The sequence below is a fragment of the Oncorhynchus masou genome, chromosome 30 (genome assembly GCF_036934945.1).
Source record: "Oncorhynchus masou masou isolate Uvic2021 chromosome 30, UVic_Omas_1.1, whole genome shotgun sequence".
In the NCBI taxonomy this organism is placed as follows: Eukaryota; Metazoa; Chordata; class Actinopteri; order Salmoniformes; family Salmonidae; genus Oncorhynchus; species Oncorhynchus masou.
In genome coordinates, this window is record NC_088241.1 from 51,279,713 (window position 1) to 51,296,814 (window position 17,102).

Consider the following 17,102-nt stretch of genomic DNA (forward strand, 5'->3'; position numbering starts at 1 on the left):
TGCTGGATATTGGCAGGAACTGGAACACACTGTCGTACACGTCGGTCCAGAGCATCCCAAATATGCTCAATGGATGACATGTCTTGTGAGTGCAGGCCATGGAAGAACTGGGACATTTCCAGCTTCCAGGAATTGTGTGTAGATCCTTACAACATGGTGCCGTGCATTAAAATGCTGAAACATGAGGTGATGGTGGAAGATGAATGGCACGACAATGGGCCTCATGATCTCGTCATGGTATCTCTGTGATTTCAAATTGCCATCGATAAAATGCAATTGTGTTCGTTGTCCGTAGCTTATGCATGCCCATACCATAACCTCACCGCCACCATGGCGCACTCTGTTCACAACGTTGACATCAGCAAACCATCAGCCCCAACTTCCTCCCCAGTGGAGGACCTTCCTGCAGGGGAGGATACAACGGAGCCGGACCGCCGGCCTCAGAGGGTCTACCACAGGGTTGCCAGGATGATACAGAGGACGTGGAGAAGACACGTGGTGGGTGGCACCACAATACGATACACACAGGCACACACACAGGCACACACACACTCACACACCTCTCCATCTCCTATATGTAGGATACACGTGTTTCTAGTACTTCAAGAACCTTGCAGGAGTCCAAATCAGATTCAGATTGGGAGGGGTGTTCATTTTGACAGTGCTAAAAATGCAGAAAGAATACCTATCACTCACAATACTTGTGCAGGAATTTATTTCAAAAGCTATCTGTGATGATTTATGCAATACAAATAGATGTGTGCATGCTAATGTGAGATTTGTTTGTCCTTACCCACATAGACCATCTTTCCACCGAGCATCCACTATAAGATCTACTATTTAGATCTACACCCACGACCCATCCTGGACATGTGTGCCAATAGCCCCAAAGGATACACACCCTCCCCCAGACAGGAGGCCCGTCCCCAGGCAAAAATACAACCAGAGGCTCCTGGTGCAGGACGAACAGGCTGGCTGGTACTGCCGCATAGAGAACAACGGCTGGAGACTGCTCTCTGTGAAGGTGGGGTAGAAGTTCAGACCCAATGATATCACATTATATCACATATGGGTTTGTTCGGTATGACATGGTTGGAACCGCGAAGAGATACTATGTTGTCATCATTGCTTTAGTGCAGTACTCAGCCCCTCTGTGAAAGAAGATTATAATTTGGGAAGTCTATTGGTTCAGGTTGCTCTGTTAGGTGACATCATCACATTGGAGACCAATGGCAGGAAGGTGGAGTTCCATGTGAAGAGGAGGAGGGAGATCAAGTGGCTGAAGCAGATGTGAGTTAGTGAGCATCCTTACCTGCAATAGCACCACTCACTATGATATTCGCTGATCTGTATGCCTCAAACAGCGTCATTATTGCTAATCTACACTGAGTATACCAAACATTATGAACATCTTCCTAATATTGAGTTGCCTCAGTTCGTTGAGACAGCTGCAATGCAGTGTACCCAAAGCAACAATGTTTTTCACATTTCTGCAGGTATATTCATGACTGGAGGAATGTGTGCTCCAGTAATTCCTCTGAGTCTTGCAAAGGTACAATGATTTATTCCTTGAGTTATGGCACATTATAACCAAACCAACAACTTCAACGGGATTATAGCATCCCCCTGTGGTCAAAGGGAGTAACAACTCTTTCTCTTTGTCATATTCGATTTTAAAGGCTTTATTGGCATGGGAAACATATGTTAACATTGCCAAAGCAAGTGAAGTGGATAATAAACATAAGTGAAATAAACAATACAAGTTAACAGCAACATTACACTCACAGAAGTTCCAAAAGAATAAAGACATTTAAAATGTCATATTATGTCTGTATACACTGTTGTAACGATGTGCAAACAGTTAAAGTACAAAAGGGAAAATAAATAAACATAAATATGGGTTGTATTTACAATGGTGTTTGTTCTTCATTGGTTGTTTTCTTGTGGCAACAGGTCACCAATCTTGCTGCTGTGATGGCACACTGTGGTATTTCACCCAGTATATATGGGAGTTTATCAAAATTGGGTTTGTTTTCAAAATCTTTGTGGATATGTGTAGTCTGAGGGAAAATGTGTCTCTAATATGGTCATACCTTTGGCAGGTTAGGAAGTGCAGCTCAGTTCAGTCAGCTCCGTATCCTCCAGCCTCATCAAGTCAGAACACTCCAGGCCAATCTCTCTGACTGATGGCTGGCTGACTCACTATATCACTGACCAGACCAGAAAATTGCAATACAGACTAACAGAGACTACTAAACCATGACCGTATGCAGTGAGATTCAATTAAATGTGAAGAGAAATTAATCAAAGTGGTGAATGTCACTTTATGTTGACACTACATTTTACACATTTGTAGTCATAAGTGTGGATTCAAAATTTTTTCTACACCACCGTTTAACAAACTGTATTAAGTCTAAGGATATCAGATGTATGTAAACCAGACACAATGTGCGTCGAAATGTTATACCTATGTATGGTCAAATTATCACTCAAAGAAGGACACACAAAAATGAGGGGGCACCCGGATTTGAACCGGGGACCTCTTGATCTGCAGTCAAATGCTCTACCACTGAGCTATACCCCCAACCTATAATATCTGAAACTGAATTCATATATAAAGACAAATGTACCTAACTGTATATAAAACATTATAAACTATCTACTAATATATGTAAATAACAATGCAACAATAGTTTAGACAACGGCAAACATACTTTCCTTTTTTATTTCCTTCTACTAACCTGGTTGTATTTCTTTCATCTGATTCGGATGTGTCGTAAAACTAACGCAACCCCAACCGGAAGTTTTTTTTAACTGAAAGTGAAAACAGCCTCATCAGAGCGACAATGGTATTAGCAACATTTGTTGTTTAATTAATACAGTAAATGTGTAAAGTTGATGTTTGTGCGAGTTAACTATATTGTTTATACAAAATACCAATGAATCGTGGGGTTCTGGACCTTCATTACTAGCTGTATTTGTAGAGACGTTTTGATTTCGAGTAACTTAGTCACTCGTGCCAGTGAGCGAGGAGCTAGCTAACGCTAACTAGCAGCGATGAGGGAGCCAACGTTAGCTAGATATCTCTGTTTGGTTAATGTATCTAACTTACGCGAAAAACAAATCAGAAGCCGAAAGCTTCAACAGAAGCTGGAGAAGCAAGCAGAGCGAGACGGGCGGAAAGGACGGGACAGGCAGAGCAGTGGCTGTATGCTAACAGGATAGGCCATAATTCCAATATTCTTTGCTGATAGCGATGGTGTTTCCATAAGTGGGTGAATGTCCAATTTAGAATGTATGGTAACGCCTCAACTCTTCACTACCTCTTCCAATTTAAATGATTTGAAAAAAAAGTGAATAATGACAATGTGTATTAATTTATGACTACTACAAGCGCTGGCGAAAACACACAGACTTTCTAATTGAGTGAGGCATCAAAGCAGACAACCCACCTGCCAAGCTTCGTTTGGGTAATTTTTATGAAAAACAATGCATTCTAAAATAAATCACGATCACCTTTGGTGAGGTTAGACCATTAGCTAGCGAACGTTAGCTACATAACAACGCGCCAATTATCATCCGGCCTGTGTCTTTTGTTTCGTGACAACTAACAATGTAGCAATTCGCTGACGTTAACATGGTTGTTTGGGTTGTAGTAAAGTGTTACTATGCCTCTGTTATAATTCTAATCGAGTTGTTCTGTTGTTCGTCACCAGAATACCCGTGGACTCAGATCACAGCTGAAGGACAGTGTACCGGTGACGGGCATGGGTCCACAGGTTGGGGCTTATGGAGTTCAGGACACACTCAGGAGCGGGTGAGAGTACTGTCTCTGTGTTGGACACTCATTTAACTCAAAGTATGTAACTAGCTAAACTATCAGTTTTTGATATAACTGCCGTTTTCTCCTCTCCCTCTGTTTCTCTCTCAGATTTAGCAGTGTGAAAAATGAGCTGCTTCCCAGCCATGCGTTGGAGCTTTCAGAAAAGAATGTGAGTGACCAACACATTTGACACACAAGATCCTGTTTTACTGAGCTACAGTCTATGCATCTTTTCTGCGAGTTAATACAAGTCTTCGGGCATTTATCTCCTAACCATCTCTGCTACTTTAGCTCCTGCATTGAGTGTTTTCTCCTCTCCCTGCAGTTTCAGCTGAACCAGGACAAGATGAACTTCTCTAACCTCAGAAACATCCAGGGCCTCCACGCTCCCCTCAAACTACAGATGGAGTACAGGGCAGCCAGACAGGTATACACACACTATCTCACACACAATAGCATATCTCTGATCTTCATTGAAAACAAGGAACAGTGTCTGAGCAATTGCAATAAATAACTTTCCAACGTATACCTTCCCTCTTTCCTCCCCATCTCAGATCCAGCGCCTGCCATTCCTGCAGAGCTCACACCTGGCTCTGGACACTCTCAAAGGGAACGATGAGAGCATCAGCTTTGAGGACATCCTCAACGGTAAGACACACTAACAATAGGTTTTCTACAAAGGAGGAGAGCAGAGTTGAAGTGAAGCTGATGAGAACTCACAGCTATGTTGTTTTTCTGATGTGAACATGGTGCAACATCACCACCATTTTGTGTCCATCTCCTTGCAGATCCAGCCCAGAGTGAGATGATGGGTGAGCCCCACATCATGGTGGAGTACAAGCTGGGCATGATGTAAGAGCCATCCGACCCCAGGACGTTTGTGTTTACCCACTGTTAACTAGTTACCGTGTGACAATGCATCTGCTTTAGAGATTGTCATTTACTTCCTCATGTGAGACCGCACTCAAGACTTTTGTATCATTAGATTCTTTTGTTTCTAATAAATCCTGTAACTCAACCATGATGTTGATTTATTTCTGGTGTGGTAATGTTTTTGTTGTACTTAATTTCTAGAAATACACACCGATGCACACGATGCATCAAACATTTTTTTATTGTTCATAGAAAGGCAAGATTTGTTGCAATGAGCTATGGTTAGTGGTCCTTATTTGGTACATTGATTGTGTGTAGGTTTAAAACTCTGTTTTATCTTATCCATCATGACCACACACATCTGTTCGTCAGATGCCCCTGACAGTAAGTACTCCCCCTTGTGATCAAAACAACACTGCACAGCGCCCTCGTGCTTCAGCACACCCGCCACCTGTGAGGACACCAGATCCACCACCCTCACCTTACCGTCATGCCCTGCAATCGCCAGCATCCGGCAAGACGTGCTGAAATCCACCTCGTTGCGAGACTATGGTGAGCACGTCCTGATGTCACATAGCATGAAAGCACAACAAGATTCGCTAGTCGCCGGCGGGGCTGAAGGAAGCATGGTTAATGGAGCTGCGGCTGCCGAAGAATGTCTTGAGCACACAGGTGTCCCACAGGGACTTATCAGCTGAGGAGGTGAGCAGAGGAGGAACTCTACACTGTCTTCAATCTGCAGGTCCCACACCTTAATAATAACTAGGCAAGTCAGTTAACACATTCTTATTTTCAATGACGGCCTAGGAACGGTGGGTTAACAGATTTTTACCTTGTCAGCTCGGGGATTCAATCTTCAACCTTAAGGTTAACTAGTCCAACGCTCTAACCACCTGATTACATTGCACTCCACGAGGAGCCTGCCTGTTACGCGAATGCAGGAAGAAGCCAAGGTAAGTTTCTAGCTAGCATTAAACTTAACTTATGAAAAACAATCAATCATAATCACTAGTTAACTACACATGGTTGATGATATTACTAGTTTATCTAGCGTGTCCTGCATTGCATATAATTGGTGCGCATTCGCGAAAAAGTACTGTCGTTGCTCCAACGTGTACATAACCATAAACATCAATGCCTTTCTTAAAATCAATACACAAGTATATATTTTTAAACCTGCATATTTAGTTAATATGCCTGCTAACATGAACGTCTTTTAACTCGGGAAATTGTGTCACTTCTCTTGCGTTCTGCGCAAGCGGAGTCAGGATATATGCAGCAGTTTGGGCCACCTGGCTCATTGCAAACTGTGTGAAGACTATTTCTTCCTAACAAAGACAGCCAACTTCGCCAAACGGGGGATGATTTAACAAAAACCATTTGTGAAAAAGCACAATTGTTGCACGACTGTACCTAACCATAAACATCAATGCCTTTCTTAAAATCAATACACAGAAGTATATATTTTTAAACCTGCATATTTAGCTAAAAGAAATCCAGGTTAGCAAGCAATATTAGGTTTTCAACTCTGTCAATCACAACATTCTTATTGGCAGACTCGACAGCCTTGGTTTGTCGAATGATTGCCTCGCCTGGTTTACCAACTACTTCTCTGATACAGTTCAGTGTGTCAAATCGGAGGGACTGTTGTCCCATCCTCTGACAGTCTCTATGGGTGTGCCACAGGGTTCAATTCTAGGGCAGACTCTCTTTTCTGTATACATCAATGATGTTGCTCTTGCTGCTGGTGATTCTCTGATCCACCTCTACGCAGACAACACCATTCTGTATACTTCTGGCCCCTCCTTGGACACTGTTAACTAACCTCCAGACGAGCTTCAATGCCATACAACTCTCCTTCCGTGGCCTCCAACTGCTCTTAAACGCAAATAAAACTAAATGCATGCTATTCAATTGATCACTGCCCGCCCGTCCGGCATCACTACTCTGGACGGCTCTGACTTAGAATACGTGAACAACTACAAATACCTGGGTGTCTGGTTAGACTGTAAACACTCCTTCCAGTCTCACATTAAGCATCGCCACTCCAAAATTAAATCTAGAATCAGCTTCCTATATCGCAACAAAGCATCCTTCACTCATGCTGGCAAACATACCCTCGTAAAACTGACCATTCTTCCGATCCTCGACTTCGGTGATGTCATCTATAAAATAGCTTCCAACACTCTACTCAACAAACTGGATGCAGTCTATCACAGTGCCATTCTTCTGTCACCAAAGCCCCAAACACTACCCACCATTGCGACCTGTACTCTCTCGTTGGTTGCCCCTCGCTTCTTACTCGTCGCCAAATACACTGGCCACAGGTTATCTACAAGTTTCTGCTAGGTAAAGCCCCGCCTTATCTCAGCTCACTGGTCACCATAGCAGCACCCACTCGTAGCACGCACTCCAGCAGATATACAGTGGGGCAAAAAAGTATTTAGTCAGCCACCAATTGTGCAAGTTCTCCACTTAAAAAGATGAGAGAGGCCTGTAATTTTCATCATAGGTACACTTCAACTATGACAGACAAAATGAGAAAAAAATCCAGAAAATCACATTGTAGGATTTTTAATGAATTTATTTGCAAATTATGGTGGAAAATAAGTATTTGGTCACCTACAAACAAGCAAGATTTCTGGCTCTCACAGACCTGTAACTTCTTCTTTAAGAGGCTCCTCTGTCCTCCACTCATTACCTGTATTAATGGCACCTGTTTGAACTTGTTATCAGTATAAAAGACACCTGTCCACAACCTCAAACAGTCACACTCCAAACTCCATTATGGCCAAGACCAAAGAGCTGTCAAAGGACACCAGAAACAAAATTGTAGACCTGCACCAGGCTGGGAAGACTGAATCTGCAATAGGTAATCAGCTTGGTTTGAAGAAATCAACTGTGGGAGCAATTATTAGGAAATGGAAGACATACAAAACCACTGATAATCCCCCTCGATCTGGGGCTCCATGCAAGATCTCACCCCGTGGGGTCAAAATGATCACAAGAACGGTGAGCAAAAATCCCAGAACCACACGGGGGGACCTAGTGAATGACCTGCAGAGAGCTGGGACCAAAGTAACAAAGCCTACCATCAGTAACACACTACGCCGCCAGGGACTCAAATCCTGCAGTTCCAGACGTGTCCCCCTGCTTAAGCCAGTACATGTCCAGGCCCGTCTGAAGTTTGCTAGAAAGCATTTGGATGATCCAGAAGAAGATTGGGAGAATGTCATATGGTCAGAGTAAAACAAAATATAACTTTTTGGTAAAAACTCAACTCGTCGTGTTTGGAGGACAAAGAATGCTGAGTTGCATCCAAAGAACACCACACCTACTGTGAAGCATGGGGGTGGAAACATCATGCTTTGTGGCTGTTTTTCTGCAAAGGGACCAGGACGACTGATCCGTGTAAAGGAAAGAATGAATGGGGCCATGTATCGTGAGATTTTGAGTGAAAACCTCCTTCCATCAGCAAGGGCATTGAAGATGAAACGTGGCTGGGTCTTTCAGCATGACAATGATCTCAAACACACCGCCCGGGCAACCAAGGAGTTGCTTCGTAAGAAGAATTTCAAGGTCCTGGAGTGGCCTAGCCAGTCTCCAGGTCTCAACCCCATAGAAAATCTTTGGAGGGAGTTTAAAGTCCATGTTTCCCAGCAACAGCCCCAAATCATCACTGCTCTAGAGGAGATCTGCATGGAGGAATGGGCCAAAATACCAGCAACAGTGTGTGAAAACCTTGTGAAGACTTACAGAAAACGTTTGACCTCTGTCATTGCCAACAAAGTGTATATAACAAAGTATTGAGATAAACTTTTGTTATTGACCAAATATCTCGCTGGTCACCCCCAAAGCCAATTCCTCCTTTGGTCGTCTTTCCTTCCAGTTCTCTGCTGCCCATGACTGGAACGAATTGCAAAAATCTCTGAAGCTGGAGACTCACATCTCTCTCACTAGCTTTAAGCACCAGCAGTCAGAGCTGCTTACAGATCACTGCACCTGTACATAGCCCATCTGTAAACAACCCATCTATCTACCTACCTCATCCCCATACTGGTATTTTTTTTATTTTTTTTGCTCCTTTGCACCCCAGTATCTCTATCTGCACATTAATCTTCTGCCAATCTACAATTCCAGTGTTTAATTGCTATATTGTAATTACTTTGCCAGCATGGCCTATTTATTTCCTTAACTTACCTCATTTGCACTCACTGTATATATACTTCTTGTTTTCTTTTGTTCTACTGTATTATTGACTGTATGTTTTGTTTATTCCATGTATAACTCTGTGTTGTTGCATGTGTTGAATTGCTACGCTTTATCTTGGCCAGGTCGCAGTTGCAAATGAGAACTTGTTCTCAACTAGCCTACCTGGTTAAATAAAGGTGAAATAAAAATTAACTAGGTGAAATTGTGTCACTTCTCTTGCGTTCATTGCATGCAGAGTCAGTGTATATGCAACAGTTTGGACCGCCTAGCTCGTTGCGAACTAATTTGCCAGAATTTTACGTTATCACATACCATTGAAGGTTATGCTATGTAAAAGCAATATTTAGACTTAAATATCCGTATTTCACTGAAAGAATAAACGTTTTGTTTACAAAATGATAGTTTCCGGATTCTACCATATTAATGACCTAAGGCTCGTATTTCTGTGTGTTATTATGTTATAATTAAGTCTATGATTTGATAGAGCAGTCTGACTGAGCATTCAAACAGCACTTTTGTGCATTTTGCCAGCAGCTCTTTGCTGTGCTTCAAGCATTGCGCTGTTTATGACTTCAAGTCTATCAACTCCCGAGATTAGGCTGGTGTAACCGATGTGAAATGGCTAGCTAGTTAGCGGGGTGCGCACTAATAGCGTTTCAAACATCACTCGCTCTGAGACTTGGAGTAGTTGTTCCTCTTGTTCCCCTTGCTCTGCATGCCTGTTCTCATCTTCTGAGCAAGGAACTTAAACGTTAGCTTTCTTACATGGCACATATTGCACTTTTACTTTCTTCTCCAACACTTTGTTTTTGTATTATTTAAACCAAATTGAACATGTTTCATTATTTATTTGAGGCTAAATTGATTGTCTTTGTGTATTATATTAAGTTATAACAAGTGTTCATTCAGAATTGTTGTAATTGTCATTATTACTTTTTTTGGTCCTCCAATAATCGATATCGGTATCGGCGTTGAAAAATCATAATCGTTCGACCTCTCGTTTCTACAACTTGATTGGAGTCCATCTTTGGTGAATTCAATTGATTGGACATGATTTGGAAAGGCACACACCTGTCTATATAAAGTCCCACAGTTGACAGTGCATGTCAGAGCAAAAACCAAGTCTCGAGGTCGAAGGAATTGTCCGTAGAGCTATGAGACAGGATTGTGTCGAGCCACAGATCTTGAGAAGTGGACCAAAACATGTCAGCAGCATTGAAGGTTCCCAAGAACACAGTGGCCTCCATCATTCTTAAATGGAAGAAGTTTGGAACCACCAAGTCTCTTCCTAGAGCTGGCCACCTGGCCAAACTGAGCAATCAGGGGGAGAGGTGACTAAGAACCTGATGATCACTCTGACAGAGCTCCAGAGTTCCTCTGTGGAGATGGGAAAACCTTCCAAAAGGACAACCATCTCTGCAGCGTTCCACCAATCAGGACTTTATGGTAGAGTAGCCAGACGGAAGCCACTCCTCAGTAAAAGTTACATGACTGCCCGCTTGGAGTTTGCCAAAAGGCACCTCAAGGACTCAGACCATGAGAAACAGGATTCTCTTGTGTGATGAAACCGAAATTGAACTCTTTGGCCTGAATGCCAAGTGTCACGTCTGGAGGAAACCAGGCACCCCTCATCACCTGGCCAATATCATCCCTACGGTGAAGTAGGGTGGTGGCAGCATCATGCTGTGTGGATTTTTTCAGCGGAAATGACTGGAAGACTTGTCAGGATTGAGGGAAAGATGAATCGGATCATGGTACAGAGATCCTTGATGAAAACCAGATCCAAAGTGCTCAGACCTCAGACATAGGGTGAAGGTTCACCTTCCAACAGGACAATGACCCTCAACACACAGCCAAGACAATACAGAAGTGGCTTCAGGACAAGTCTCTGAATGTCCATGAGTGGCCTAGCCAGAGCCCGGACTTGAACCCGATTGAACATCTCTGGAGAGACCAGAAAGTAGCTGTGCAGCGACACTCCCAATTCAACCTGACAGTGCTTAAGAGGATATACAGATAATAATGGTAGAAATTCACCAAATACAGATGTGCCAAACTTGTAGAGTCATACCCAATATGACTCAAGGCTGTAATCGCTGTCAAAGGTGCTTCAACAAAGTACTGAGTAAAGGGTCTAAATACTTATTTAATTGTCATATTTAATTTTTTTAATCAGTTTTTCCTCTCATTATGGGGTATTGTGTGTAGATTGATGAGGAAAAAACATGTAAATACATTTTAGAATAAGGCTGTAATGTAACGAAATGTGGAAAAAGTGAAGGGGTTGAATACTTTCCGAATGCACTATATCATTTTACTATTTATGAGTATGTGTTTGGGTAAAATGAACATTTTTGTTTTATTCTATAAACCACTGACATTTCTCCCAAATTCCTAATAAAAATATTGTCATTTGGAGCATTTATTTGCAGACTGGTCAAAATAACAAAAAAATATGCAGTGTTGTCAGTCCTCGAATAATGCAAAGAAAATAAGTTCTTAAACAACACATTACTGATGTTTTAACTTAGGAAGAGTTCAGAAATCAATATTTGGTGGAATAGCAGTGTGTGCGAGACCTGGAGAGGCCTAGAAGCCACAGTGTCTCGCACCCACTATGAAATTTGGTGGAGGATCGGTGATGATCTGGGGGTGCTTCAGCAAGGCTGGAATCGGGCAGTTTTGTCTTTGTGAAGGACGCATGAATCAAGCCACGTACAAGGTTGTCCTGGAAGAAAACTTGCTTCCTTCTGCTCTGACAATGTTCCCTAACTCTGAGGATTGTTTTTTCCAACAAGACAATGCTCCATGCCACACAGCCAGGTCAATCAAAGTGTGGATGGAGGACCACCAGATTAAGACCCTGTCATGGCCAGCCCAATCTCCAGATCTGAACCCCATTGAAAACCTCTGGAATGTGATCAAGAGGAAGATGGATGGTCACAAGCCATCAAACAAAGCCGAGCTGCTTCAATTTTTGCACCAGGAGTGGCATGAAGTCACCCAAAGTCAATGTCAAAAACTGGTGGAGAGCATGTCAAGACGACTGAAAGCTATGATGGTTTATCAGGGTTATTCCACCAAATATTGATGAACCCTTCCTAAATTAAAAAATTTAAAAAATACTTTTGTGTTGTTGTCATTTTCTGCAAATAAATGCTCAAAATGACAATATTTTTATTTGGGATTTGAGAGAAATGTTGTCAGTAGTTTATAGAAAAAAACTAAAATGTTCATTTTACCCAAACACATACAGTGCCTTGCGAAAGTATTCGGCCCCCTTGAACTTTGCGACCTTTTGCCACATTTCAGGCTTCAAACATAAAGATATAAAACTGTATTTTTTGTGAAGAATCAACAACAAGTGGGACACAATCATGAAGTGGAACGACATTTATTGGATATTTCAAACTTTTTTAACAAATCAAAAACTGAAAAATTGGGCATGCAAAATTATTCAGCCCCTTTACTTTCAGTGCAGCAAACTCTCTCAAGAAGTTCAGTGAGGATCTCTGAATGATCCAATGTTGACCTAAATGACTAATGATGGTAAATACAATCCACCTGTGTGTAATCAAGTCTCCGTATAAATGCACCTGCACTGTGATAGTCTCAGAGGTCCGTTAAAAGCGCAGAGAGCATCATGAAGAACAAGGAACACACCAGGCAGGTCCGAGATACTGTTGTGAAGAAGTTTAAAGCCGGATTTGGATACAAAAAGATTTCCCAAGCTTTAAATATCCCAAGGAGCATTGTGCAAGCGATAATATTGAAATGGAAGGAGTATCAGACCACTGCAAATCTACCAAGACCTGGCCGTCCCTCTAAACCTTCAGCTCATACAAGGAGAAAACTGATCAGAGATGCAGCCAAGAGGCCCATGATCTCTCTGGATGAACTGCAGAGATCTACAGCTGAGGTGGGAGACTCTGTCCATAGGACAACAATCAGTCGTATATTGCACAAATCTGGCCTTTATGGAAGAGTGGCAAGAAGAAAGCCATTTCTTAAAGATATCCATAAAAAGTGTTGTTTAAAGTTTGCCACAAGCCACCTGGGAGACACACCAAACATGTGGAAGAAGGTGCTCTGGTCAGATGAAACCAAAATTTTACTTTTTGGCAACAATGCAAAACGTTATGTTTGGCGTAAAAGCAACACAGCTCATCACCCTGAACACACCATCCCCACTGTCAAACATGGTGGTGGCAGCATCATGGTTTGGGCCTGCTTTTCTTCAGCAGGAACAGGGAAGATGGTTAAAATTGATGGGAAGATGGATGGAGCCAAATACAGGACCATTCTGGAAGAAAACCTGATGGAGTCTGCAAAAGACCTGAGACTGGGATGCAGATTTGTCTTCCAACAAGACAATGATCCAAAACATAAAGCAAAATCTACAATGGAATGGTTCAAAAATAAACATATCCAGGTGTTAGAATGGCCAAGTCAAAGTCCAAACCTGAATCCAATTGAGAATCTGTGGAAAGAACTGAAAACTGCTGTTCACAAATGCTCTCCATCCAACCTCTCTGAGCTCAAGCTGTTTTGCAAGGAGGAATGGGAAAAAATTTTAGTCTCTCGATGTGCAAAACTGATAGAGACATACCCCAAGCGACTTACAGCTGTAATCGCAGCAAAAGGTGGCGCTACAAAGTATTAACTTAAGGGGGCTGAATAATTTTGCACGCCCAATTTTTCAGTTTTTGATTTGTTAAAAAAGTTTGAAATATCCAATAAATGTCGTTCCACTTCATGATTGTGTACCACTTGTTGTTGATTCTTCACAAAAAAAATACAGTTTTATATCTTTATGTTTGAAGCCTGAAATGTGGCAAAAGGTCGCAAAGTTCAAGGGGGCCGAATACTTTCGCAAGGCACTGTACCTATAAATAGTAAAACCAGAGAAATGTATCATTTTGCAGTGGTCTCTTAAGTTTTCCCAGAGTGTATATGTACAGTAACCTGTCAAAGGTTTGGACACACCTACTCATTCAAAGGTTTTTATTTATTTTTACTATTTTCTACATTGTAGAATAATAGTGAAGACATCAAAACTATGAAACAACACATATGGAATCATGTAGTAACAAGTGTCATACAAATCAAAATATATTTGAGATTCTTCAAAGTAGCCACCCTTTGCCTTGATGACAGCTTTGCACAATCTTGGCATTCTCGCAACCAGCTTTATGAGGTAGTCAAAATCGAATTGCTGCAAAGAAGTCACTACTAAAGGACACCAATAAGAAGAGACTTGCCTGGGCCAAGAAACATGAGCAATGGACATTAGACTGGTGGAAATCTGTCCTTTATTTTGATGAGTCTAAATTGGATATTTTTGATTTCCAACCACAGTGTCCTTCTGAGACGCAGAATAGGTGAACGGATGATCTCCGCATGTGTGGTTTCCACCATGAAACATGGAGGAGGAGGTGTGGGGGTGCTTTGCTGGTGACACTGTCAGTGATTTATTTGGAATTCAAGGCACACTTAACCAGCATGGCTACCGCAGCAATATGCCATCCAATCTTTGGATGGCACTTAGTGGAACTGTCATTTGTTTTTCAACAGGACAATGACCCAACACACCTCCAGGCTGTGTAAGGGCTATTTGACCAAGAATGAGAGTGATGGAGTGCTGCATCAGATGACCTGGCCTCCACAATCACCCGACCTCAACCCAAATGTAATTTAATTTAAACTTTTATTTAACTAGGCAAGTCAATTGAGATGGTTTGGGATGAGTTGGACCACAAAGTGAAGGAAAAGCAGCCAACAAGTGCTCAGCATATGTGGGAACTCCTTCAATACTGTTGGAAAAGCATTCCTGGTGATGCTGGTTAAGAGAATGCCAAGAGTGTGCAAAGCTGTCATCGAGGCAAAGGGTGGCTACTTTGAAGAATCCCAAATAAGTAAAATATATTTGTATTTGTTTAACACTTTTTTGGTCACTACAGGATTCCATATGTGTTATTTTGTCATTTTGACCTCTGCACTATTATTCTACAATGTAGAAAATATAAAAATAAAGAATAACCCTTGAATGAGTAGGTAGGTCTAACTTTTGACTGGTACTGTATATCTATAATGTAGCACCCCCACCCCCAAACTACTTCCCACAGCTATGCTACTAGGGAAACAATACAATGACTGGATACATAATGGGTGTGCCATGACATCCAGTGTTGTAGTGGAGGGTATACACAGTATAGCCCCTAATTTTTCAGAGGGCTTTGGGTATACTCACTTCTTAATCCACTCTGATACCTATCAAAGTGGTGTAGTGGAAGTATATGCCATATCAATTAATAAGGCTGATTGAACAAGTCAGAATGTTTAGCTTAAAATGTTGATAAATTATTATTATAATATCTTCACATTTTAGGCTCAGCAATGTATACATGACGGTAGGCCTAGGCTTGAATGTTCCAAAAAGCAATTGCTTGAAACACTGCTTTAAATTGCACACCGCACATGCGAGTGGTTTCAGACAGAAATATCCCTTTCTGAAATTTTGAAAGAGGGGGATTTAAAGATGCAACAACCATCATGGGTTACTAATATGACTAGGATAATGCCTTTGGTTGCTAGACAATGAAAGAAAGTTGTAAGAAAACCAATAGAACAGGAGAACACATATGAGTACGTCTTTATAAAAATATTATTGACTCCACGTTTCTATGGTGGGATTTTGGCTATAGGATACTTTGAAGCAAGGTACGACATGCCTCATATGAAGTAAAACGTCTAGGCAGTGGTGAAAAGTACTAAAGTAAAAATACTTTAAAGTACTACTTAAGTCATTTTTTGGAGTATCTGTACTTTACTATTTATATTTTTGCCAACTTTTACTTTTACTTCACAACATTCCCCCCCAAAATAATGTACTTTTTACTCCATTTGTTTTCCCTGACACCTAAAAGTACTCATGTTTTGACAGGAAAATGGTCAATTTCACACTCTTATCAAGAGAATATCCCTGGTCATCCCTACTGCCACTGATCTGGCAGACTCACTAAACACATACTTTGTTTGTAAATTGTGTCTATCTGTCAATTAAAACAATAAGAATAAATTGTGCTGTCTGGTTTGCTTAATATACAGAATTTGAAATGGTTTTAACTTTTACTTTTGATACTTAAGTACATTTAAAACGAAATACTTATAGACTTTTACTCGTAATATTTTACTGGGTGACTTTCACTTTTAGTTGAGTAAATTTCTATTAAGGTATCTTTACTTTAACTCAAGTATGACAATTAAGTACTTTTTCCATCACTGCTTTTTGATGTCAAACAATTAAGGAAAAGGAAAAATATAGCGATGCCAATGATAGGCTTAACTCGCTTCTGGTGGATGGAAAGGCTTTCCCGAAAACATTCTTTATTAAATGTTAACTAGCTACAAAGTAGCCTATGTTATGTTTCAATCCAGTGGCCATTTATTTAGCAAATTCCTTCTCATGTACAACAAACACTGCTAACCAAATCAACAGTGCTAGGTTCCTGTACACTTTAATTAAAAGGCAACTAACAACTACACTCGAAAATTTCTTAGATTTTTTCCCCCAGATCTCAAAAGTGGTCTCCTGATTTGGTTCAAGCATTGTCATGGTATTAGAACATTCATTTTTTTACCCTTATTTTACCAGGTAAGTTCACTGAGAACACATTCTCATTTACAGCAACAACCTGGAGAAGAGTTACAGTGATGAATGAGTCAATTGTAAAATGGGGATGATTAGGTGACCATGATGGTATGATGGCCAGATTGGGAATTTAGCCAGGACACCAGGGTTAACACCCCTACTCTCACAATAAGTGCCATGGGATCTTTAGTGACCACAGAGAGTCAGGAAACCCGGTGAATTCCCCATCCAAAAGACAACACCATACACAGGGAAATGTCCCCAATCACTACCCTGGGGCATTGGGATTTGTTTTAGACCAGAGGAAAGGGTGCTTCCTACTGGCCATCCAACACCACTTCCAGCAGCAACTGGTCTCCCAACCAGGACAAACCCTTTTTAGCGTCAGAAGCAAGCCAGCAAATGGGATGCAGGGTGGTATGCTGCTGGTAAATATTGTATGTATATTGTAACGCACTCTATGTAAAATATATTAGACTTTGATGTTTGGAAGTCTTTGTGGAAATTTTTCGGCACTCAAAAGTTGACAGTTCCGTGTGGAAT

General features: G+C 41.3%; 1 protein-coding gene and 1 non-coding gene across 2 annotated transcripts; one reads left to right on the forward strand and one right to left on the reverse strand.

The window, feature by feature from the left end:
- Positions 1 to 2,512: 2,512 nt before the first annotated feature.
- On the reverse strand, positions 2,513 to 2,584 carry trnac-gca (transfer RNA cysteine (anticodon GCA)). Its single transcript has one exon. It is a non-coding gene; the product is annotated as a tRNA-Cys (tRNA).
- Positions 2,585 to 2,771: 187 nt separating this feature from the next.
- On the forward strand, positions 2,772 to 4,841 carry LOC135523178 (proteasome maturation protein-like). Its single transcript, XM_064949901.1, has 6 exons — positions 2,772 to 2,849; positions 3,717 to 3,817; positions 3,932 to 3,992; positions 4,149 to 4,250; positions 4,378 to 4,471; positions 4,612 to 4,841. Exons 1-6 carry the CDS (start codon positions 2,847 to 2,849, stop codon positions 4,677 to 4,679), a joined length of 429 nt encoding a protein of 142 aa, XP_064805973.1. The 5' UTR covers positions 2,772 to 2,846; the 3' UTR covers positions 4,680 to 4,841.
- Positions 4,842 to 17,102: the final 12,261 nt, after the last annotated feature.

Coding starts and splice junctions, on each gene's coding strand:
- LOC135523178 (XM_064949901.1), top strand. Junction 3,993..4,148: donor TGGAGCTTTCAGAAAAGAAT/GTGAGTGACCAA, acceptor CTCTCCCTGCAG/TTTCAGCTGAACCAGGACAA. Junction 4,251..4,377: donor AGTACAGGGCAGCCAGACAG/GTATACACACAC, acceptor TCCCCATCTCAG/ATCCAGCGCCTGCCATTCCT.